The sequence below is a fragment of the Lampris incognitus genome, chromosome 7 (genome assembly GCF_029633865.1).
Source record: "Lampris incognitus isolate fLamInc1 chromosome 7, fLamInc1.hap2, whole genome shotgun sequence".
NCBI lineage: Eukaryota > Metazoa > Chordata > Actinopteri > Lampriformes > Lampridae > Lampris > Lampris incognitus.
In genome coordinates, this window is record NC_079217.1 from 11989241 (window position 1) to 12013681 (window position 24441).

General features: G+C 44.8%; 1 protein-coding gene across 3 annotated transcripts; it reads right to left on the minus strand.

Annotated features, from left to right (window-relative positions):
* Nucleotides 1-876: 876 nt before the first annotated feature.
* LOC130115963 (TPA-induced transmembrane protein homolog) lies at nucleotides 877-19412 on the minus strand. Of its 3 annotated transcripts, XM_056283853.1 has the most exons (7): nucleotides 18240-19412; nucleotides 16605-16679; nucleotides 12810-12905; nucleotides 4190-4322; nucleotides 3020-3180; nucleotides 2711-2781; nucleotides 877-2195 (listed from the first exon to the last, which is right to left on the minus strand). In XM_056283853.1, exons 1-7 carry the CDS (start codon nucleotides 18312-18314, stop codon nucleotides 2012-2014), a joined length of 795 nt encoding a protein of 264 aa, XP_056139828.1. In that variant the 5' UTR covers nucleotides 18315-19412; the 3' UTR covers nucleotides 877-2011. The 3 variants fall into 3 exon arrangements, with proteins under 3 accessions (XP_056139828.1, XP_056139829.1, XP_056139831.1); XM_056283854.1 differs by lacking the exon at nucleotides 16605-16679; XM_056283856.1 differs by lacking the exon at nucleotides 12810-12905.
* Nucleotides 19413-24441: the final 5029 nt, after the last annotated feature.

Consider the following 24441-nt stretch of genomic DNA (forward strand, 5'->3'; position numbering starts at 1 on the left):
TCCCTACAGACACTATTGGCGGTGTCTGCGGGTGGGAAGCTGGATGTGGGTGTGTGTCCTGGTCTCTGCACTAGCGCCTCCTCTGGTCGGTCGGGGCACCTGTTTAGGGGGGAGGGGGAACTGGGGGGGAATACCGTGATCCTCCCACGCGCTACTTCCCCCTGGTGAAACTCCTCACTGTCAGGTGAAAAGAAGCAGCTGGTGACTCCACATGTATCGGAGGAGATACTGGCCGGCAGATGGGGAGACACCCTGGACAGGCCGCCAGGCCATCACACAGGGCCAACATACACACACACACACACACACACACACACACACACACACACACACACACACACACACACACCTAGGGACAATTTAGTACGGCCAATTCACCTGACCTACGTGTCTTTGGACTGTGGGAGGAAACCGGAGCCCCCGGAGGAAACCCATGCAGACACAGGGTGAACACTCAAACTCCACACAGAGGACGACCCGGGACGACCCACCAAGGTTGGACTTCCCCGGGGCTCGAACCCAGGACCATGAAGAAAAAGGTGCAACCCAAAAGCTTTGCATATGGAGTGTAAACAATGATAAAATGGCAGTGAAAGAGCCTAAAAACGGAGGCGGCAACAGGATCAAATTACATCTCTGCGTTGCCACACTTTGCCTCGAACAAGGAAGCTGCAAGTGCAAACAACAAAATATGAAGCAATTGATTTAGAGAAACGGGAAGGACAACATTTTGATTTTCCAATCGAAATGTCGTCCTTCCACAACATTCCGATTGGATCGCATTGTGAAATGCACCTCTTTAAACACCTTGCCCAGTGCATGTTGGCAACAAGTGATACACAAAAGTTGAAACTTGTTTGAAAATGTACAGTACATTTAATCTTGAAAATACATATTTAGATTTCAGATTCCGGTCACAAAGTCTTGCTCCAGCAACTTGTTTTTCAGGAGAATATGCACTCTGAAGCCATGTGTAGGGTAAAGCAGAACCGTTGCAGACATGACAGAAAGTTGAATCAGGTTCATCTGGACACAGCGTTTATTGAGAGAGAACTACAGATATCTCCACCCTTATAACAACAAGGCTGCAGTCAGCTGAGACTGAAGAGGTCACTTAGAGGAGCGAAGACACATTTCTCTCTCAAACGTTGTGTCCAGAAGAACTGGTTCACCTCTGGGATTTTCTTACCCGGATTACTGAGCATGCATAAAGACAACGGCAGACATGTTAAAACACCTGTATATTCAATTTAAAACATTTGAATAATAATGATAACCATAATAATAATATTTTGCATTTATATAATATAGCTGACTTTTCCATTAACACACGTGTCAGTGTGAGGTAGAGCGCACATTTAAACACTAAACACATAATAAAGCCGTGTTGTGTCGATACTCACATCCACCTCATTCACATGTGTGCTCTGGAGTGCAATGAGATTGCATGTAATACAGTGTTGTTTTCTATAAAAGTGTCTCTTTTGCTTCACAAAATACTCAAAAACTACTTAACCCGAGTAAGCACAGTCTCTGGAGATGTATATTCACTCATATTTACAATTAACAGATAAATTCCCTTTTTTTTTTTTTTTGATGACTGGTCATTTCAGTGCACCCTGAAATAGAGGACTCTCAGAGTTAGCTGCCTCGCCGCTCTATGTGAAAGTTTGCTGAAGCGTGGGAACTGACCGGGTATCGAACAAAGGCAACAATAAAAGCTTCCATTAAAAAAAACAAAAAAACATTGACACAATGTTTGGTCATTAGAAATGAACCGGGAACATAGTTGTGGGCAATCGCTTCATGTGGAAAGGCTCCATCAGATGATGAATTTCTGTTGAACACATGATTGAAACACATAAGAGACTGACAAATCACATGCTAACCATCTCCTTACATGTGACTCAGCCAAAATTCACCTGCTCCTCAGGACGAGTCACATGCAGCTGCTGTGGCCCGCACACCACCAGCCCTTGCGGACTGTGTAAACCAGAACGTCTCTCGCCCTTCAGACCATGCTGAGGGAAGTTGGGTCGATATACGTGAGGCCCTGCTCATCTGTCTCGTGGTCGTAGAGAAACTGTCTGAACACGTTGTACACCACCTCTCGACTCAGAGTGAACTTCTCCAGCTGACCGTGCTCCGCAGGCATGAGAAACTTCAGCCGGAAATGGGCGGTGGCCGAGCCGTTCCTGTGGGAAGATGACGAGTAAACATAATGAGGCGCTGGGCTGAGCTCAAACATGTTCAGCTCACCGAATAATCTCGAACCAACTCACAGATGCACACGAAGCACAAGTCTTACGACGTGTTTTCCGACAGGCAACCACAAAGAGGCCTGCGGTTTTTCAAATCCTGACTGATGTAGTGCAGAGTGCGGTAACACTTTCTATGAGGCTTGCATCTATAATGCTCTATAAACATCTATAATGCCCTATAAGCATCTATAATGCCCTATAAGTGTAGCCATAAGTAATTGTAAGATTCATTATAACCATGTATATGCCCTCACAACACTTCATAACCACCTTTATGATACATTGTCAATTTAAAACGGATTTATGCATTATAGATATGTCATCATTAGCCTGGTTATCTGTCACATGTCATAATGCATCATAGCCAACTCATTTTGCTGAAGTTTTGTAGAGATGCATAATGAGACTTCAGTGCTATTTCACAGTCTTCAGCCATAGTGCTTCTTTACCTGAAAGGATATATCTCGGCGTCGGAGAAGTATCGGCCCAGGGCAGGGGAGGCTCTGTAAAGGTCAGACAGCTAGGCGGGGCAGGAAAGACAACCGAAACAAAACACAAAGAGATAGTGAATAGGCACAACTGATAATCAACTATTCTCACTGCCCTGGATGCCCTTTTCAGATGGGGAAGCTATCTCAAGTTACAGATCAGCAACACATTCTGCAGAACGAGTTACATCAGACACACACATCCGGTTAAGACAAAAGCCAGCAGGGTGATATTTGACCTACTGACTCATAAGAAATGCTGAGCCAAACCTTTTCCCGAAGTTCAGCGGCGAGCATCTGGCTCCGATTGGACGACGGCGAGTAAAGCTCTGATGTGACGTTCCGATTGGGCAGCAGGAAACTTCCGTTAAAGCTCCGAGGAACTTTAAATGACGACTGGTCATATTTCTCATCCACGTCCTCATGGATTACTGTTTAAAGAGAAACCGTGTCAAACCACCGATTCCTGTGCCGGGTCCTGTCCAGTGCAGTAACTGCAGATGTTGCAAAATATTTTCACGTTTTACGGTACATTTTCTACGCGAGTGCCGTGCTTGACAAAGGCTCACACTTCTCATCGTGTATGAAGAGAAACTGCACCAAAGCGTTGATTCTCATGCCCGATTCTGTACAGTGACTGTAGACGTCCAACTATTTCACATAATGTTGTAAGACAGGGGTTTTCAAAGTGTGAGGCGCGCCTCCCCTGGGGGGCGCCAGAGAGCTACAAGGGGAGGCACAGCGTGAGAAAAAAAAACGAAGAAAAAGTAACCGTAAACGTCTAGCTACATTTACTTTACTTCAGCAATGCTTGGAGCAAAATGGATCGATTTTTAGTAACCTTACCTACAACATTTGAAAAAGATGTTTAAAATGTTTTAAAAGATCTTTAAAACGTTTAAAAATGTTTAAAATAAAAACAAAGATAAAGATGTTTAAAAATGTTTGAAAAAGATGTTTAAAAAAAATAAAAGATCATCTTCAAAGATATATCATTTATTGTTGAAACCCGTTTTATACCTGAGTGGAACATACATTATAGCAACAACAATAATAGTCATAATAATTGGGGGGGGGGGGGGCGCAGCTGTTTTTATGTTCTCTGAGGGGAGGCTCACTTTCCTACACTTTGAAAACCCCTGTCGTAAGACATTTTCTCTACCAGTGTTTTATGACACATTTCTGATATGAGTGTGCTCATGTCAAGCTCTTGCATTTTTACCTAATGTTTTACCACAAGTATTATGCAACCACCGATTTCCGGTTTCGTGCAGACCTGGCCGTGAACTTTTGGTTTGTGTGTTTCACAGAATGCGATGTGATGTTTCTGTATGTCAGCCAAAATGCTTTCTATTTTATTCAGACGAATGTTCTCTCAAGATGCAAATAAAAAAAGTACTCTATTTAACATATTCTGAAGGAAATTCACTGCGTAACTACCTGAGCATAAGGCCAGTGAGATGAAGATCACAGCAAGAATGATGAGAAAGATGGCAACCACAACCATCCACAGTCTGACTTTCCAGAAGACCTTCTCATTCAGCTCCTTCTTTATCCTGCGTCCCACGCTAACCTAGAACAAAAAGAAGCTAGTAAATATACTATTGTGGCACATTGTGTCAGTGTATAATTGCCAGAATGGCAAAATACTACATAATTTATTCATTCATTTATTCATTCTTCAGCCGCTTCTCCGGGGTCGGGTCGCGCTGGCAGCAAGCCAAGTAGGGCACTCCAGACGTCCCTCTCCCCAGCAACGCCCTCCAGCTCCTCCTGGGGGATCCCAAGGTGTTCCCAGGCCAGATTGGACATGTAGTCCCTCCAGCGAGTTCTGGGTCTACCTCGGGGTCTCCTCCCAGTTGGCTGTGCCCGGTAAACCTCCAAAGGAAGGTGCCCAGGAGGCATCCTAATCAGATGCCCGAACCACCTCAACTGGCTCCTTTCGATGAGGAGGAGCAGCGGCTCTACTCCGAGCTCCCATTATTGAAATATATACATCACATTTTAAAGCTGATACACTTATATTGTAGTAGTCGGATATTTTATTTTTCTTTGGAGATGCGCTTGGTTGAATGTCAGGTCAACTATAAACCGTCAATGGTGTTGATAAAAGTGCTCTACAAACGAGAAGTGGAATATTAAGATAGATGTAGGGGGAAAAAACTTTAATACATAGCAGTACAAGCCTGTTGAGTACGTGACACACAAAACAGGCTTGTACTGCTATGTATTAAAGTTTTTTTTCCCCTACATCTATCTTATATATACACCCCCCCCCTTTTTTCTCCCCAATTGTACTTGGCCAATTACCGTGTTTTCCGAGCCGTCCCGGTCGCTGCTCCACCCCCTCTGCTGATCCGGGAAGGGCTGCAGACTACCACATGCCTCCTCCGATACATGTGGAGTCGCCAGCCGCTTCTTTTCACCTGACAGTGAGGAGTTTCCCCACGGGGACGTAGAGCATGGGAGGAGCACACTATTGCCCCCAGTCCCCCCCCCCCTGCGAACAGGCGCCCCGACCGACCAGAGGAGGAGCTAGTTCAGCGAACAGGACACACACCCACAACCAGCTTCCCACCCGCAGACACGGCCAATTGTGTCTGCAGGGGTGCCCGAGCAAGCTGGTGGTAACTAACACGGGGATTCGAACCGCTGATCCCTGTGTTGGTGTTGGTAGGCAATGGAATAGACCACCATGCTACCTGGACTTTTTTTTAAACAAAACTTTTTTTAAATCCAATTCAAAACATTACAAAGAGAACATTGTATGTATATATATATACACATATATATATATATACACACACACACATATACACACACACATATATATATATATATATATACACACACACACACACACACACGTTCCTTAAAATGTTTTATCATCCAATAAATTGTTATTTAACTTCCAATATCCTCTGATATTTGAGTTATTTTTAGAGCCCTTTAATCTGAGACTTATTATTTTATGATCAGACAGCGGAGCATGAGAATGAGAAACCTCTGAAATGAACCGTAATCCTTGTGATGATAATAACCATAAGTCAATTCTCGACTGACAGCATCTGCTAGAGTTGGTCCATGTATAATCTCTGACACTGGGGGTTCATAAACCTCCAAGCATCTGAAAGCAAGAGGTGATCACTTATAAATGACGTAGGCTTAAAACCCAATGACAACGAAGATCTGGGAGGCCATCGATCCATTTCATCATCTGGGGCGTCATGGAAGTCCCTTCCAATGATAAAAATAGGATCTTTGTACTTTCCCTTAAGGTCTGTCAGTTTTAAAGAGAGTTTAGAGAACATATCCTTTGCTTGAACTGTCCTGTTTGGTCCATAAACATTGCAAGTAATAAACAAAAGATTGTCCACTTTTAAGAACAAAATAATCCACCGTCCTTCCCCCGAAATAACAGACTCCAGTACATCACCATTAAATCTATGTAGTAGCACTGCGACTCCAGCGGAATGATCTGAGCCGTGAGAGAAATTAAATACACTGTATCCCCCCCACTCGGATTTCCAAAAATGTTCATCATCACTACATGAATTAATTCCTTGTAAGAAAACTATATCTGCATTATAACGCCTACTACAGAGAAAAACTGCCTTCCTTTTTGTGCTATGATGTAATCCCCTTACATTGATACAACATAAATTGAATGCACCAAACTTAAAATTCGTCATACTTTAAGAAAATAAACCAAGAAAAGATCAGCTGATGTCTGAAAAAAACCCAAAACAAAACAAAACTTCTTACGGTTAATACTTGTGATACGTGATAGGTTAATACGTCTTAATACTTGAAATAAGACAATTACAATATTCACTGAATTGAATCAAAACAAACGACAAACGCACACTCGCATTTCAACACTTTACGGAGTGAATTCTCTTGTTACCACATTTCCGGGTATGACATCACTCCTTACGGGTACCCACAGGTGTCAAATCCAAACGCAATACATGACATCTCTTTTTTCCTTGAAAATCTACAGACATCTTACAAACCTGTGTCTGACAATTAAACTAAAAAGTCCTAAATCCTCACGTCACCCGTGCCCTTACTTTAAATTCAGGTCATAGTCAGTCAGACAGTCTCTGAGGCGCTCGTTTGGCCCGCTGAGGCCTGCCTGCATTAGGCATGTCTGCCACGCTGGCGCCAGAGGGTGCTGGCGGGGTCACTGTGTCCTTATCAGAGTCCACTGTGATGTCCTCAACCCCTGGTGTGTCGTCCTGCTCATGGGTTGTCTCCTCCGGTCCAGTTGTCCTGTATTTTTTTACGAAAGTACTGTTCCTTGCGTACCGTGCTCCCGCTGGGGGATTCTACAATCACATGACTCCCTGTTTTACTCACAACTTTGTGTGGTGTAGCGTTAAAGGGAGTGGCAAACTTATCCACTTTGTCTCGCCTTACAAGCACGGTGTCGCCGACTTCGATCTCTGAGCGCTGTGCTCTCCGGCGTTCATCTGTGTACAGTTTGGATTTGCCCTTTTCCTCACTGTCCCCATCACGCACTTCCATGTCTGTGCGTGACTCTGTGACGTCTGGCAGTTTCCCTCTCACTTTACGATTGAAGAGCAATTCTGCCGGGCTCTTCCCTGTCGTGGTATGGTCGATGCTCCTGTACACAGTCACATATTTTCTCAGCTCCCTTTTCCAGTCCAGTCCTTCTGAATGAGCAATCCTGATTCTCTTCATTAGTGATGCATTCTGGCGCTCGACCTCTATGTTGGCCTAAGCCCATTTAGCTGTTGTCTTCAGATGTGTGATGCCGTTATTTTCACAATATTCTCGGAATAGCTCAGACTTGAACTGTGGGCCATTATTATGATTTACGGGTGACTGGTAAGCCGTGACAGCTAAATATTGTCTCTAGCTATCAATAACCTTCTCTGTTGTTGTAGATGTCAAGATATCATATTCGTGACAACAACTATAATAATCTACTACTACAAGAATGGAATGGTTGGATGGCAGGGGTCCAAGCAAGTCTATGGCCATATCCTGCCAACGCCCGTCTGGAAGGGGTGTGGGTCTCAGTGGTTCTGGTGGGTCGGGTCTAGCTACTATCTGGCAACCGTGGCAGTCTTTGCAGTGTTTTTCAGCCGCTCAATCCATCCCCGGCCACCAAACCTTCTTAGGTGCCGTTTTGTCCCCACTATCCCGAGATGTCCCTCACGTGCTAAAGCCAGTGCTCATGCATGTAGGACGTGGGGTAACACAATACGTGTCCCACGGAGGACCAAATATCCCACTATGCACAGTTCATTCGCTATGGCTGCATATGCTTTGCGGTTCTCAAACCGCCCATTTGTGATTGCCTTTCGTACCTTGACCAGCTCCGGGTCGGTCACAGAGGCCTCCCCCACCTCTCTGGTCGTGAGTGCCTTTGGCGGGGCGCTGACGGCGCCAAACCTCATGTACTCGTCCGAGCCATGATTGTGTCTCTCATGTTGTGACGTCTCACCCAGCAATCGTGACAGTGGGTCTACGATATTTTGCTTTATTTTGGCCTCTACTGCCCCCCTGAGGTTGAATGGTATGCGCCTAAGAGGCTGGGCGACAGGGTTCACGTCTGGGTTGATGTGAAAGCCAACCTGCTTGGAGTTCAGTTTTCCAACCCCTCGGAATAGCTTCGGATACTGCTGTTCAAGTGACTGTTTTATGTTCAATACAGCTGCAACATCGACTCCTATTTTCAAAACGCCAAGTCTCATGGCTGTCTCCTTCCCTAGCAATGCCTCTCCCATGCCATTAACCACAATTAACTCTGCCTGCTCAGTTTTATTTCCAACTGCAATCTCACACGAGAATGCATCTTTAACAGATAGTGGTTGGCTAGCACCATAAGAGAACAGCTTTCCCTCTGTCTTGGGAATGTATGAATGACACTTTATACATTGTGATTTTAGTCTCTCCCATGTGTTTTCAGCCATCACATTACTGGTCACCCCCGAATCAACTAACATCTGCAGTTTTACTCCCCCCACAGAAAAGGTAAGTCTCTCAGTTGTGTTATTCTCTTTAACAAAGAATGCATAGTCACCTTCTTCCTCAACATTACTCACATGTTGTTTTGCACCTTTAGGCTTGGTGCGACATACTGCTGAAAAGTGGTCCTTTCCGTCGCACTTATGACATGTCTGTCAGCGTGCAGGGCATTTCGGGTCCCTGCCCAGGTGATCTGTATGTCCACATCTGTAACACTTTCTTTCATTTTGATCGCTTTTGGTCGTTGGCTTCCCTCTGTAATGTTTCACGTGTCTCCCTCCTTTTTGTGCAACATGATGGACAGTCTCTGTTTCCGCCTTCGTCGCGCCCGACATGGCTGACAGGCAGCTGTTCCTCCACGTTCTCGCACTGCGAGGCTAGTTGCACTGTGCGGGCGAGTGTTAAACCTGGCCCTTCCTCCAACAGTTTCCCACGTACATCGAAGTACACCTACTCAGGATAGCGTCCCTTATCTGAATATCAGCATCCCCCCCAAAGTCACAATCTCTGGCAGCCTGTCATAGGCGAGTAGTAAATTGCTGTATGGTCTCACCAGTGTTCTGAGATAACGTGAAAAGTTTGCCGAGCAGATGCTGCATTAACTTGGGGTACAAAGTACTGATTCAAAGCACGGACCGCCGCATAATCCGCCACCTCCCCTGTGTTGGCTGACGTTGAGAAGATGTCTTGTACATCTGGTCCGGCAAGGTGTAAGAGCAGAGCCCTTCTTCTCTGCTTTATGGCGTTAGTTAAAATTAGTCCTTTGCCATCAGCATAGAGTTGGAACGACGTCAACCGTCTTGTCCATCTCGGACCAAGCGTGGCTGGTTCGCCAAAGCATGCAAAGTTCTGAATCCCGGATTTCTCCATGTTAACAGTGCAAACCTAATCACCGCCAGTGAAAGCGAATATGGTCACTATATCCTCGTCGCCATTGTTGTGTTTACGTCTTAATACTTGAAATTAGACCATCACAATATTCACTGAATTGAATCAAAACAAACGACAAAAGCATACTCGCATTTCAACACTTTATGACGTTTTCTTTGCTTTCTGGCTGCTTCCACAAGTGCCAGAGTTTGTTTCTTTCCACTTTGTCGGCCTTGGTCAAATCTTCCTTGAGAAGTAGTTTCCGCTCCTTCAGGATCCCACTGTCACGGGAAATCTTCCAGAGTTCGTCTCTGAAGGATCGCACTGTGAAATGCACAAGGACGGCCCAAGTTGCATTTTCACGTTGAACTCCAACTCTATGCACTGTGTCGACAAGAAAGCCCATCTTGTCCTCATCTTCAGGAGCGAGCAATGCGAGAAGATTGAGGTGTCTCTCTCATCCCATGCAGGCGTAAATTCCATCGCCTGCTGTAACGTTCAGCCTCTTCACTTTTCTTCTGCAGTTGCGAGACTTGCCCCGAAATCGCTTTCATATGTTCTTTGTTTTCTTTCACTTGAATTTCCATCCCTTTCAGCTGCTCGCACACTGTGGTAATGGCGTCAGTGTTCTTGGTTATGTTTTGCTCAAGAGTAGTGAAGCGTTTTGTCAAATCAATCACCGCTTTTAGGATATCAGCATTTGAAATGCCCTCCGATTCTTCACCATCTTTGGAGTGCTGTTTCTTCGGTTCCGGGCTCTTAATTGGTGTAAAAGGCAACAGTGAGCACAAACCATCAAAGCCCTCGACTTCTTGTTCAAGCAGTGATGTACAGGTTTTTCTTTCTAGAATCTCTTTTCGGCATGTTGATCTTGACGTTAAGCTAGCACTAGGCTAACGCAAAGCTAGGAAGTTAGCGTGGTACTTTTTCGTGTTTATTTCACAAGAAATCCGTGTTAGGTGCTATTCCATTTACTCACAGTGTTCTTCTTTTTCAAAACGTAGGCACAGCAGTCATAATGCTTGGTTTATCTGTCTCTTTTTATTGCGGTACAAATTATAGCTTCAGAGCTCACTACCCACTAACCGCACAGGTGGCCATCTTGACTCGACCCCACCACGCTACCTGGACACCCGTTGTAAACAATATATTCTGACATTGTGGCAGGAATGAGGAAAAACACAGGAGACCAAGGCGAGTTTGATGTTTATTCCTCAACTCCAAAAACCAACTGCAGCAGGAACAACCCTGCACCGGCGAGCCCGGGAACGTAAACCACGCCCCCAGCTCACAGTCCTGCTGGGTGAAAGGCATAGCCCCTAGTGTCCGCCACAACATCACAGAAAGTTGAGTCAGTTCATCTGGACACAACGTTTACTGAGAGAAACGTTTCATCACTCATCTAAGTGACCTCTTCAGTCTCAACTGGCTGCAGGTATCCCATAAACAACACAGTGGCATAACCAGAGCCGCCGCTCTATAACGCACATCACGCACTGTGCGTAGGGCACCAACTGCCGGAGGGGGCACCAGAATTATTATTTATAATTTTCATAATTATTTAAATTTAAGATGAAGCACAATTATAATTGGTATCATAAGACCATTATAGGTAATACAAAGATAAACATATTTCCTCGAAATAATAAAATGAATTATGGTGCCCCCCCTCCTCCTTCTTCCTATGGTCTTGCGATTGCACCTAACAAACTCAAGCCTGGCGCCAACTTAAACATTAGCTACACACTATGGCTTCAAACAGGCAACAGGAGTCGGGAGCAGAGAAGCGAAAAAAGAAGAAGCAGCGGGATGACGCTCGTGCATCACTTGCAGGTATGTTTTAGAAATGTTAATTCTTAAAATACTGTTAAGTGCTTAAACGTTAGCCTTGGAATGCATAACATACATAGCCCAATGGTAGGAAACATCTTGAGGCAACCAGCTTGCTAAAGTTAGCAAGCTAAAGACTTTTTTTCCTTAGGGGATTTGTGGGGGTGTGGCTGATAGTTTGTGCACCACCACACGGCGGGGGGGGGGGGGGGGGGCACCACAAAGCAATTACACCTCGGGCACCCAAATGGCTAGCAGCGGTCCTGGGCATAACAACTGAAAACGATAGACAGAAAATGCTATAGTTGCAATCACAGCAACAACAGCATTTATAAGGGTGGGGATACCTGCAGTCAGTTGAGATTGAAGAGGTCACTTAGATGAGTGATGAAACATTTCTCTCAATAAACGTTGCGTTCAGATGAACTCATTCAACTTTCTGGGATTTCCTTACCTGCATTATTGAGCATGCATCAAGACAGTATATTCTGACAGTAATTAGTTCAGCAGCATAACTGGCACAGCGTGTTAACTCTAATGGGCCTTGCAGCTATCATGTCAGTACCCTTTGGTTTCAACAAGTTATTCTCCCAATACTAAGAAATGACACCAGAAGTTGCTGGTGGGCGACTCAGGATTTATATCCATCATGAAACACGTGCCTGGTCAGACTACATTTCTAAATCGTATACCTTTCAAACTACCTGAACAGGATGTAACAAGTTAGAATAATAGCTACTAGCCATCACGTGACAGCATGAGGTGCAAACTACTCAACAGTCAGCATTTCTTTTTCTTTTGCGGGGGGGGGGGGATTTTTCACCCTTTTTCTCCTCAATTGTATCTGGCCAATTACCCCGCTGTTCCGAGCCATCCTCGTCACTGCTCCACTCCCTCTGCTGACCCGGGGAGGGCTGCAGACTACCACATGCTTCCTTCGATACATGTGGAGTCACCAGCCGCTTCTTTTCACCTGACAGTGAGGAGTTTTGCCAGAGGAATGTAGCGCGTGGGAGGATCCCACTATTCCCCCAGTCGTCCCCCCCCCCCCGAACAGACGCTCCGACCAACCAGAGTGGAGGTGCTAGTGCAGCAACCAGGACAGATACCCACATCCGGCTTCCCACCCGCAGACACGACCAATTGTGTCTGTAGGGACACCCGACCAAGCTGGAGGTAACACAGGGATTTGAACCGCCAATCCTCGTGTTAGTGTGCAACGGGATCGACTACTATGCTACCCCGATGCCCCAACATTCAGCATTTCTAAAAAAAAATTATTTTTTTTTTGTGGAAATGAATGTGACAGAACCCATCCAACCTCACCAGATGTAAGTAAATATGTTGGATGTAGAAATACCTTTTCATGAGTTTGTGTAGTGACAGGCAAGGACTGGAGGAGCCTCTGAGCGGTAGTGTGTTCGGCGAGGTTTGTCTCCCCATTCGTACCTGGGAACTATGAAGACGGAAAAAAGAGGAACTTCTAATGACACATTACCTCCCACAGCCTTACGTAGTGAGTTAAGTTTCCAAATAACCAAACCGGTGACCCTGCTACACCACTAAATTTCGCTATGAAAGCCATTTCATACATCTACAATGTACATGTGTGATGGTTTGATTTACCACCACATTTGGTGCCTCTGCTTTCTTCGTTCATTCTTCAAACATATAAAAGGGAAAACCAATCCTGAACAGAATCTACAAAATTTCACTACTCTTACGTTTACATTTACTCATTTAGCAGACACTTTTAGCCAAATAAATTTACAAGACAAACAGCCATTGGCAGATAAAATCAAGAGTAGCTGACAGACATAGCGTATATACTATAGTACATCATCATCATTATCGGTGGTCACTCTGAGACAAGTATGACTGTCCTCCCTCTGGGTCCTCAAGTGGGCATAGAGGCTGATCCTTGAGCCGCATAACGGGAGGATGCCTGCATGTGACAGCTTTTACGTGGAGTGGCTGATGCACCTGCAGCCACCACACGGTCCTTGGCAGGGGGTGGCAAGAGTCCAATTGCATGGAGAATCAAGACGATTGGGGACCACCCTCTGTTGCAGCCTTCATCCTGTTGAGGTCTTTGTTGGATCGCATTTTGTCTGGAACCTCCCCCTTGAACTGTGCACCTTGGGTGACCCTACCAGGAGCCAAGCTCCGGACGGCATAGCTCTTGGGATCATTGGTACATGCAAGCTTCTCCACCATGGCAAGGTGGCAATCCAGGAGAAGAGTATAGTATATATAGTAATGTCACAGCTGAGAGTGCAAGTCACATCAAGTGCATTTAGTGTAAGTGCACCTTATATCATAAACAGGAAGTGATAGGAGAATCAAATCACAAGTAGATGGACAAAGCCACATAGAACCATATTATCACCACACATGTGTATCATCCATCCATCCATCCATCCATTATCCAAGCCACTTATCCTAATTTGGGTCATGGGATGCTGGAGCCTATCCCAGCAGTCATTGGGGTGGCAGGTGGGGAGACACCCTGGACAGACCGCCAGGCCATCACAGCGCCCAAACACACACACACACACACACACACACACACACACACACACACACACACACACACACACACACACACACACACACACCCAGGGACAATTTAGTAAGGCCGATTCACCTGACCGACAGCGGTGCTTGAAAGTTTGTGAACCCTTTAGAATTTTCTATATTTCTACATAAATATGACCTAAAACATCATCAGATCTTTCACACAAGTCCTAAAAGTAGATAAAGAGAACCCAATTAAACAAATGAGACAAAAATATTGTGCTTGGTCATTTATGCAATATGGACAAATGTATTAGGACACTTGGCCATTACACCTACAGGAGCGTTTATAACATCTCATTCTAAATCCATAGGTATTGCAGCTATAACAGTTTCCACTCCTCTGGGAAGGCTTTCCTCAAGAATTTGGAGGGTGTCTGTGAGAATTTTTGCCCATTCATTCAGAAGAGCATTTGTGAGGTCAGGCACTAATGTTGAATGAAACAACCGAATTCAACTATTAAGAGGTCTGTCCCAATACTTTTGTCCATATAGTGTATTTATTGAGGAAAATGATCCAATATTACATATCTGTGAGTGGCAAAAGTACGTGAACCTTTGCTTTCAGTATCTGGTGTAACCCCCCCGTGCAGCAATAACTGCAACTAAACGTTTCTGGTAACTGTTGATCAGTCCTGCACATCAGCTTGGAGGAATTTTAGCCCATTCCTCTGAACAGAACAGCTTCAACTCTGGGATGTTGGTGGGTTTCCTCACATGAACTGCTCACTTCAGGTCCTTCCACAACATTTCGATTGGATGAAGGTGAGGACTTTGACTTGGCCATTTCAAAACATTAACTTTATTCTTCTTTAACAATTCTTTGGTAGAATGACTTGTGTGCTTAGGATCGTTGTCTTGCTGCATGACCCACGTTCTCTTGAGATTCAGTTCACAGACAGATGTCCTGACATTTTCCTTTAGAATTCGCTGGAATTCATTGTTCCATCAATGATGGCAAGCCGTCCTGGCCTAGATGCAGCAAAACAGGCCCAAACCATGATACTACCACCACCATGTTTCACAGATGGGATAAGGTTCTTATGCTGGAATGCAGTGTTTTCCTTTCTCCAAACATAACGCTGCTCATTTAAACCAAAAGTTCTATTTTGGTCTCATCCGTCCACAAAACATTTTTCCCCAATAGCCTTCTGGTTTGTCCACATGATCTTTAGCAAACTGCAGATGGGCAGCAATGTTCTTTTTGGAGAGCAGTGGCTTTCTCCTTTTAACCCTGCCATGCACACCATTGTTGTTCAGTGTTCTCCTGATGGTTGACTCGGAGACATTAACATTAGTCAATGTGAGAGAGGCCTCTAGTTGTTTAGACGTTACCCTGGGTTCCTTTGGGATCTGGCCGACTATTACACGCCTTGCTCTTGGAGTAATATTTAATGGTCGACCACTCCTGGGGGGGGGGGGTAACAATGGTCTTGGATTTGCTCCATTTGTACACAATCTGTCTGACTGTGGATTGGTGGAGTCCAAACTCTTTAGAGATGGTTTTGTAACCTTTTCCAGGCTGATGAGCATCAACAATGCTTTTTCCGAGGTCCTCAGAAATCTCCTTTGCTCTTGCCATGATACACTTCCACAAACATGCGTTGTGAAGATCAGACTTTGATAGATCCCTGTTCTTTAAATAAAAGAGCGCACCCACTCACACCTGATTGTCATCCCATTGATTGAAAACACCTGACTCTAATTTCACCTTCAAATTAACTACTAATCCTAGAGGTTCATATACCTTTGCTACTCACAGATATGTAATATTGGATCATTTCCCTCAATAAATAAATGGCCAAGTATAATATTTTTCTCTCATTTGTTTAACTGGGTTCTGTGTATGTACTTTCAGGACTTGTGTGAAAATCTGATGATGTTTTAGGTCATATTTATGCAGAAATATAGTAAATTCTAAAGGGTTCACAAACTTTCAAGCACCACTGTACATGTCTTTGGACTGTGGGAGGAAACTGGAGCACCCAGAGGAAACCCATGCAGACATGGGGAGAACATGCAAGCTCCACACAGAGGAAAACCTGGGATGACCCCCAAGGTTGAACAACCCCAGGGCTCGAACCCAGGACCTTCTTTCTGTGAGGCGACCGTGCCAACCACTGTGTCACCGCGCTGCCCCGTGTGTATCATGTCGAGTTAAAATATGGAAGGAAAGCAGAATGTGACACTAGTAACATTGGTATCTAAGTAAGTGAGAACAAAATAGTATTTTAAGACACTAATAATAGCATAATGTGATTCAAATTAGCTGGAAAGTGTTGTGAGCCAGTTAAACCGTGTTTCTTGGAGACCATTTAAGGATTAAAGTAGGGCGGAATAGGAAGGTCAATCTTACTAAGTTCAGTATCTATGAACAGAAATGGAAGGGGGAAAAAAGCAAGTGGGAGACATCACCCTCATCTTCGATGTGTGCAAAGCACATTTTTACATCCAAATGATCTTTTTTTTTTCTTTCATTGTGGTGCCAACTGTTCAAAATCACGAACTATATCCACAGAGGAGTGCATGTGCTCTGCTAATGCTCAGCTCCCATCACTCCATCATACAGAGAGCTCACCTCTTTCTGAAGCAACGATTGTCTCTCCGCGGCATCAGGAGAGCCGTTGTTCACAACCCCGTTCTCTGCTGTCACCTATGTGAAAACAGATACCGAGGAGTTGTGGAATCTCAAACAACAAACCGAGTTTTCTGACCTTTGTTTGATATAACCAGCACACCTTCCTTCACATGAGTGTGGTTGCAATGGCACGGTTGAGAAAATGCAATAGCAAAATACATATAGTATGTATAAAGGTGACCCATTTTGAGAATACAGAAATTACAGATAGCTAGATAGAGCGATTACAACTGTAGATAAAATGAAACTGCACACATACTTGCTGGTTTGTTTAGACTGCTGATAAGGCTCATGCATCCGTATTCGTTAAAGAAGCCATAAAGAAGATAATGTGACTGAGCATTAAAATAATAACTTAACACATAGGTTACCTTACTTGGACAGTGACTTAGACAGAGTATATGAAAATATACGATGATCTAGGATATGCTTCCTGAACGGGAACACGTATCTGTTATTATCGGTGTGTCTACTACCACTTAACCTTTTATGCTCTGATGACACGTCTGTTATACTGATATGCAGCAATGTATTTTTTTTAATCGATTCTCGTATTCGCCTCTTCCTGGTTGACCAAAAACGCACTTGGATTAAATGCACCTGACGTAACACACACTCTTGGCTATATGATTACTGTGTAGCAAGTGTAATACAACTTCTACTTCATATAGTACTTGTATGATATGATTACTGTGTAGCAAATGTACCACAACTTCTACTTCATATAGTACTTGTATGATATGATTAATGTGTAGCAAATGTAATACAACTTCTACTTCATATAGTATTTGTATGATATGATTACTGTGTAGCAAATGTACCACAACTTCTACTTCATATAGTACTTGTATGATACGATTACTGTGTAGCAGATGTACCACAGCTTCTACTTCATATAGAGTTTGTATATGAATACTCTGTAGAAAATGTGTACTACTTCATATCGTACTTGTATAATTTGATTACTTTGTTGCAAATTTACTACAACTTTTACTTCATATAGTACTTGTATGATATGATTAATGTGTAGCAAATGTAATACAACTTCTACTTCAGATAGAGCTTGTATGATATGATTACTGTGTAGCAAATGTACCACAACTTTTACTTCGTAGTACTTGTATCATATGATTACTGTGTAGTACCACAACTTCTATTTCATGAAGAGTTTGTATATGATTACTCTGTAGACAATGTATACTACTTGTATAATTTGATTACTTTGTTGCAAGTTTACTACGACTTTTACTTCATATAGTACTTGTATGATATGATTACTGTGTGGCAAATTTATTACAACTTCTACTTCATATATAGAGCTTATATGAGTAATGTGTAGCAGATGTACTACAACTTCTACTTCACACAGTGTAGAAAACGTAAACTACTTCATATAGTACTTTGTTGCAAATGTACTACAATACTACTTCATGTTGCGCTACTACGATGAGCGTCTAGAGCTCTGTGACGCCGGCCGGTCACACCTGAAGGTGTTGCTGCCTGTCCCGTAAGTCGAGTTTGGAACGCGTGTCCGCTTATTGCGTCATAGGGGTAAAGTGTACAAAAGTGAATCACCTGTTCGGGGTAGAAGCGTGCCGCCTCGTCACTGCCGTTGCCCGCCACCTCAATTTTCTCCAAGTCAATGTCCATGTCGGCTCGGTTCGGGATAGTCCTGTGAAATGATTGATTGCCCCCCCTCTCAACCCGGAAACGCGCTGCTATTTCGTCTTACTGTGACGCCCTCGCCTTGCGGGGGCCCCGGAGCACGTCTCGCCTTCCCACGCCTCGCTACTCGGCGTCAACCCCCACAGCACCAAAGTCCACTCACGCCTTCCTGCCCTGTCAAGCGCCGACACGTCGTCCCTCCAAGTCCCCGGTCCAGTCTCGCACTTCGCGCAGCCAGGTGTGTTTCTTCACATGTCGGCGGTGACGTTGAAGGCGTTGCCCGAAAGTAAGAAAGGGAGGTGAGGGGGGGGGGCCTTCCCCTTCCGGGCCTTCCCCTTCCCTTCCCTGGAAGTATCCAGAAGTCCTGAGCGGCGCGTAAAGCCGGAGTCAGGACCGCGCCAGTCGTTTAAAGGAAATCCGCCACGGTTCTCGACGTCGCCCCTCTGCGAAGGCACCGCCGTTCGTGGCCGTGATAGCAAGGAGTCTCCCATCGCGCCGCCTCATTTTGAAGAAAGCGTTGGCCGGTGACGTCACGGCCGGACACCTGGTCCGCGCGCGAAGGCAAAGAAGCGCGTGTTCGTCCCACCGACGAGACAATCCGGAGATATCGACGTCGCTTGTGTGTGCTGTGCTGCAGAACACGAAGGAGACGCTGTTAAAACTTTTCTGGACCAACAAAAAAAAGAAGAGAATCGCGGGTTATTTTGTTGCTCGTACCAATTATTCAATTAGGCTGGGAGCCACGGATGTAGCGCTGTGCTATGAAAACCAAACCCCAGAAGGTTCGGCAGACTCAGCTTATTAACGCTCCCCGGGGAGAGACCGCATCCATGAAGCAGCCTCCCCCCGGTGTCGCCCACCACCCGAGCCTCGCAGGGGAGGCCTTCTGAGACTATCCAGCTTATAAGGAATAAGGAAGGTGCTCACACGGTTACTATGCTAAAGGAGTTTTTTGTTTTTAAGAAACTGGAATTTTATGCCTGCCTCTGTTTGATTATTTTTTATTGTCTTTTCATTTTTTCTTTATTTTGTTGTATTTACCCCATGTCTTGATAAATTATTGATTGTCATGTCGTGCTGAGAATGGGGTCATACTCTTGTTATATTAACCCTTCTTGCTGTTGTAATATTTCTTCAATAAAGAGACAGTGAGGGGGGTGGGGGTGGACATTTTGGCACCTGACGTGCGCGTTCATGCGCTTTAGTGCACGCGCGCAAGTGCGTCCCATTTTCCTCCCCGATAAGGCAAAGCGCAGTGCGCTTGATGTGCACTTCACCTGCCCTGGAGCTGACGACGTGACTCGTAATGCACCGCCTTGTTGTTGACGTCGCGACGCCAGGTACCCAGGTGTGCATCAGGTGTGGCTATTGGGACAGCCATGTGAACACCAGGGCCTGCGTCCCCGATGCTGCATTCCGGATGACTCGGAAAGTCGGAATAGCCAATTAACGTCTCCCACGAGGGAAAACGCAGTGGAGCGGCATTCTGTGTCGGAGTTCAAACTTGTGAACTCAGGTGGAATTCATAAACTCCGGTTATATGACGTCAAATAACCACCTCTCAGTGACGTCATTATATGATGGTAAAATATGAGTGAAGTCATTACATGATTGTTAAATATGAGTGAAGTCATTATATGATGGTTAAATATGAGTGAAGTCATTATATGATGGTAAAATATGAGTGAAGTCATTATATGATGGTTAAATATGAGTGAAGTCATTATATGATGGTAAAATATGAGTGAAGTCATTATATGATGGTTAGATATGAGTGTTACATGTGCTTATTCATATACTTCCTCTATTTGTGACCTTCTCCCTGTTAGCAGGGGGGGAAGTACACAATTAATTGTGATCTTAAGACAATTTTAAAACAAGGCGATTTTATGCAGTTAAACTGCGTGGTAAAATCAAATTTCCTAAACTGTGTAATAATAAAAGCTTTCATGCTGGTAGAGCAGGTGTGGAGCCACTCGGGTTAATCTCGGACCAATTGCATTAGACCATTAGCATGAGTTTAGCGAGCACAGAACATGATCGAGACCCGGGGGCAACCCCAGTCAGTACATCCGCCCACGCTGATGTCTGATGACATCATGAGTATCAGAGAAGATGAACCGAATGAGTTTTAGTAAAAAAAAAAAAGGGGGGGGGATACGATTTCTACCTGTAATACTTACGTTTTTCAGCAGAAAGAGAAAAAAAAAGCACGACGATTAAAGTGATAAGTGATCCGTGGACTATGATGTTCTCGGATGACATTGTGATCTGTAGCGAGAGTAGGGTGCAGGTGGAGGAGAGCCTGCAGAGGTGGAGGTGTGCACTGGAGAGAAGAGGAATGAAAGTCAGTAGGAGCAAGACGGAGTACCTATGCGTGAATGAGAGGGAGGACAGTGGAGTGGTGAGGATGCAAGGAGTGGAGTTTAAATACTTGGGGTCAACTATCCAAAGTAACGGGGAGTGCAGAAGAGAGGTGAAGAAGAGAGTGCAGGCAGGGTGGAGTGGGTGGAGAAGAGTGTCAGGAGTGATTTGCGACAGAAGGGTACCAGCAAGAGTTAAAGGGAAGGTTTACAAGATGGTTGTGAGACCAGCTATGTTATATGGTTTGGAGACAGTGGCACTGATGAGAAGACAGGAGGCGGAGCTGGAGGTGGCAGAGTTGAAGATGCTAAGATTTTCACTGGGAGTGACGAAGAAGGACAGGATTAGGAACGAGTATATTAGAGGGACAGCTCAGGTTGGACGGTTTGGAGACAAAGCAAGAGAGGCAAGATTGAGATGGTTTGGACATGTGTGGAGGAGAGATGCTGGGTATATTGGGAGAAGGATGCTGAATATGGAGCTGCCAGGGAAGAGGAGAAGAGGAAGGCCAAAGAGGAGGTTTATGGATGTGGTGAGGGAAGACATGCAGGTGGCTGGTGTGACAGAGGAAGATGCAGAAGACAGGAAGAGATGGAAACGGATGATCTGCTGTGGTGACCCCTAACGGGAGCAGCTGAAAATAGTAGTAGCAGTAGTAGTAGTAGTAGTAGCAGTAGTAGAAGTAGTAGTAGTAGCAGTAGTAGCAGTAGTAGTAGTAGTAGTAGCAGTAGTAGTAGTAGAAGTAGTAGCAGTAGTAGTAGTAGTAGTAGTAGCAGTAGTAGTAGAAGTAGCAGTGGTAGCAGTAGTAGTAGCAGTAGTAGTAGTAGAAGTAGTAGCAGTAGTAGTAGTAGTAGTAGTAGCAGTAGTAGTAGCAGTAGTAGTAGAAGTAGCAGTGGTAGCAGTAGTAGTAGCAGTAGTAGCAGTAGTAGTAGTAGTAGCAGTAGTAGTAGTAGATTCAAGTGATAAGAGATATTAAGTAAATGTTGGTGATTCTATTTTGGTCCAAATTTAAACCTTGATACCATTTTCAGTATTTAGGGGGAAACCCACGCTTATCCAGAAATGAGTGTAATGGAGCTGGGCCTGAGAGTAGGACCATTGTATGCTGGCCTGATTAGGACGGCCAGGGAGTCTGTGTATGCCGACCTGATTAGGACGGCCTTGGAGCAGGAACGACACCTGCAAAACAACACGAGGAAAACGTAATCGACAATGACGAAGGGAAACCAAGAAGAAGAAGATCACGCCTGTCTCTGAAAAAGAACCACGCCTTGTTGTTTTAGTATATATCACTATGTGTCTCTGTTATTTGGGAGACGACTCCCGGTTGCACCGAGGGTACGTCTCCAGCGCTGCAGCATTACCTGTGAACTATTTGTTGTATGCCAAATAAACCATCACGAACCAGCAAGAAGCCGTCTGACTTCTTATTTGCCTATGTCGACCTGAATCAAAGAACCGGGCGAGTCTTTTGCAAAAGATAAGACTCAACAATTGGTGCCGTGACCCGGATTCTGGCTCGACGGACAATTCGACACACTCCGGGACTACAGCCAACCGTCGCCAACTCTCCATCCAAATTGCAGGAGCTCCGTAACTAAGGTAACCAGAATACCTTTTCTATAATAATTCTGCCGGACCCCGGTCCGTTTGCAAATTGGATGGAGAGGGGGAGATGGAGGAGAAAAGTCCCTACTAAAAAGTATGAGAAAATATAATTGTATTGTGGCATACCATGCAATGAATGTGTTTCACATGTAATGTTTAAAACACATAGAGAAACACCACGAGGGAAAGAAAATAAGTGTCCTAGTTTAGTATAGCAAAACCATTTGGACAAAATAAGACGTAATTAAAAGTATGAGTCTGGGACCGTCTTTTTCTCTCCTGTAAAAACGGAGAGTTGTCACAAATTTAGGAAGAAATAAGTAAGAGAAAGAATAAGGACACAGGGAAAGATTTGTTGTTTTTCACAAACTGTGGGGTGGTTTCCTGGTTTACGAGACTTTTTTGCCTGTGTGGAAGTTTTAAACACACACCAGGCTCCGAAACCAGTGTGTTTGCTTGTCAAATGGGGAAGGCCTAGAAGAATATAAGGGATAAGAGATAAGGTCAGGGACCTAGAACACTGTATAGCGCCTCCAGAGTAAAAGGGGACACTCGGGGAGTGATACCTGAGCGAGATTTGAAGTGAAGGTACGGCCGCCCTGTGTGGGTAGAAGCCTGCTGTATCGTTCTCGCTCAAGGTGATCAAAATACCGGCGGTTGACATTGGGTGACCCGACGGGGCCCCAACCTCTTCCGTGGCTGAGTTCCCTGCCCTCCCGCGGACCTAGAGTCCACTTGGTTGGTGCATCAGTGTATGTGAACAAAGTGTGTCTTGAAAATGTCTGATAAAATTGAAGCAGTGATAGATGGCTGGCAAAAACTACCCCATTACACATTAGGCAGGGTGCTGCACAAAGCCCTAATGTTAAGAGCATACAGGACTCTGCCCGGAGAAAGAAATAAATTGGCAAAGAAAAATTAATTAGTGATTTGGGCACATGAAATGCAGGAAGAAGGCCTGCTAGGGGCGTGGACTGATCCACCACCCAGCGTACAACTACTAGAACAATATGAGGCACAAGCCCGCGTTAAAGCGGCTAAGGCGGGAGAAAAAGTTGGACAGACGGGATGTCTAACAAAGAAATCACAGACAGGAAAAGCAGAACGAGAGGCAGACAGACAGGCCACCATGGCTGTCTGGTTTTTCGAAATGTTACAGACTATGCCGAAAACGCCGAAACCAACTCAGCCAGAAACAAAGCAGAAAAGCAGAAAAGAGCAGGATAAAGCAACCAAAGTAAAGGGGGAAGAAGCAGAAAAAGGTGGCCCAAACTAGGGGACAAGATATACAGGCCCCTCTAATGACTGTTAAAAGAGGGGTCATGGGTGTAAGCATCGCCCCAGACAACGCAGAAGACGCTCCCGTCACTCAAGCAGACCTGGAGCAGAAACTCGCGCTGATAAGCAAACACATGAACGAGATAGAGTAGAAAAAAAAAAAGAAATGATAGAGCTGTGGGGAATGGCCGCCCAAGAACAAGAGAGACGAGGAATGGCGTACGCAAGTAGCTTAGAAAGACATACTGAAGAGTCAGAGGAAGGGAACGACAACGTAATGCAAAAACCAGACAGTAGGAATAGAGGGGACGAAGAGTGGAAAGAGATGGATGAGGGAAAGAAGATAAAGCAAGAAACAGCAACTAAAGCTAAGACTAGGAAAAAGAAAGTTGTACAAAAAGTAGACAGTAACAGTGAGGATAATGCAAGTGATTCAGAAGGAAACAGCACAGGAAGTAATTAAATGGCTGGTTAAAGAACTCATACCCAGATATGGGTTGCCAAGAACCATCAGATCAGATAATGGTGCCCACTTTACAAGTGAGGACCTTCAGAAAGTTGAGGAAATGTTTGGGATCAAACACAAATACGGCTCGGTCTATCACCCTGCCTCTCAGGGACTGGTGGAAAGAGCAAATAGGACAATCAAGGAACAATTGGGGAAATTATGTAGCGAACTAAGCCTGAAATGGCTAGACACCATACCATTGGTACTGTTCAACATGAGATCCCAACCAAATGCAGCACATGGGTTAACCCCTCATGAGGTGCTAACGGGTAGAAAAATGCCATGCCCATTTACCACTTGCCCTACCACAGACGAACACACTCTTACAGGACAAAGAGAAGAAATTGGTGATTA

Bases quoted from the DNA above. Each gene is read 5' to 3' on its own strand.
- LOC130115963 (XM_056283853.1), bottom strand. From the start codon at position 18,314: ATGGACATTGACTTGGAGAAAATTGAGGTGGCGGGCAACGGCAGTGAC. The intron at 16,680-18,239 runs GTGATTCACTTT...GTTTTCACATAG, and splicing joins CACGCTTCTACCCCGAACAG to GTGACAGCAGAGAACGGGGT. The intron at 2,782-3,019 runs GTTTGGCTCAGC...TGCCCCGCCTAG, and splicing joins CCGCTGAACTTCGGGAAAAG to CTGTCTGACCTTTACAGAGC.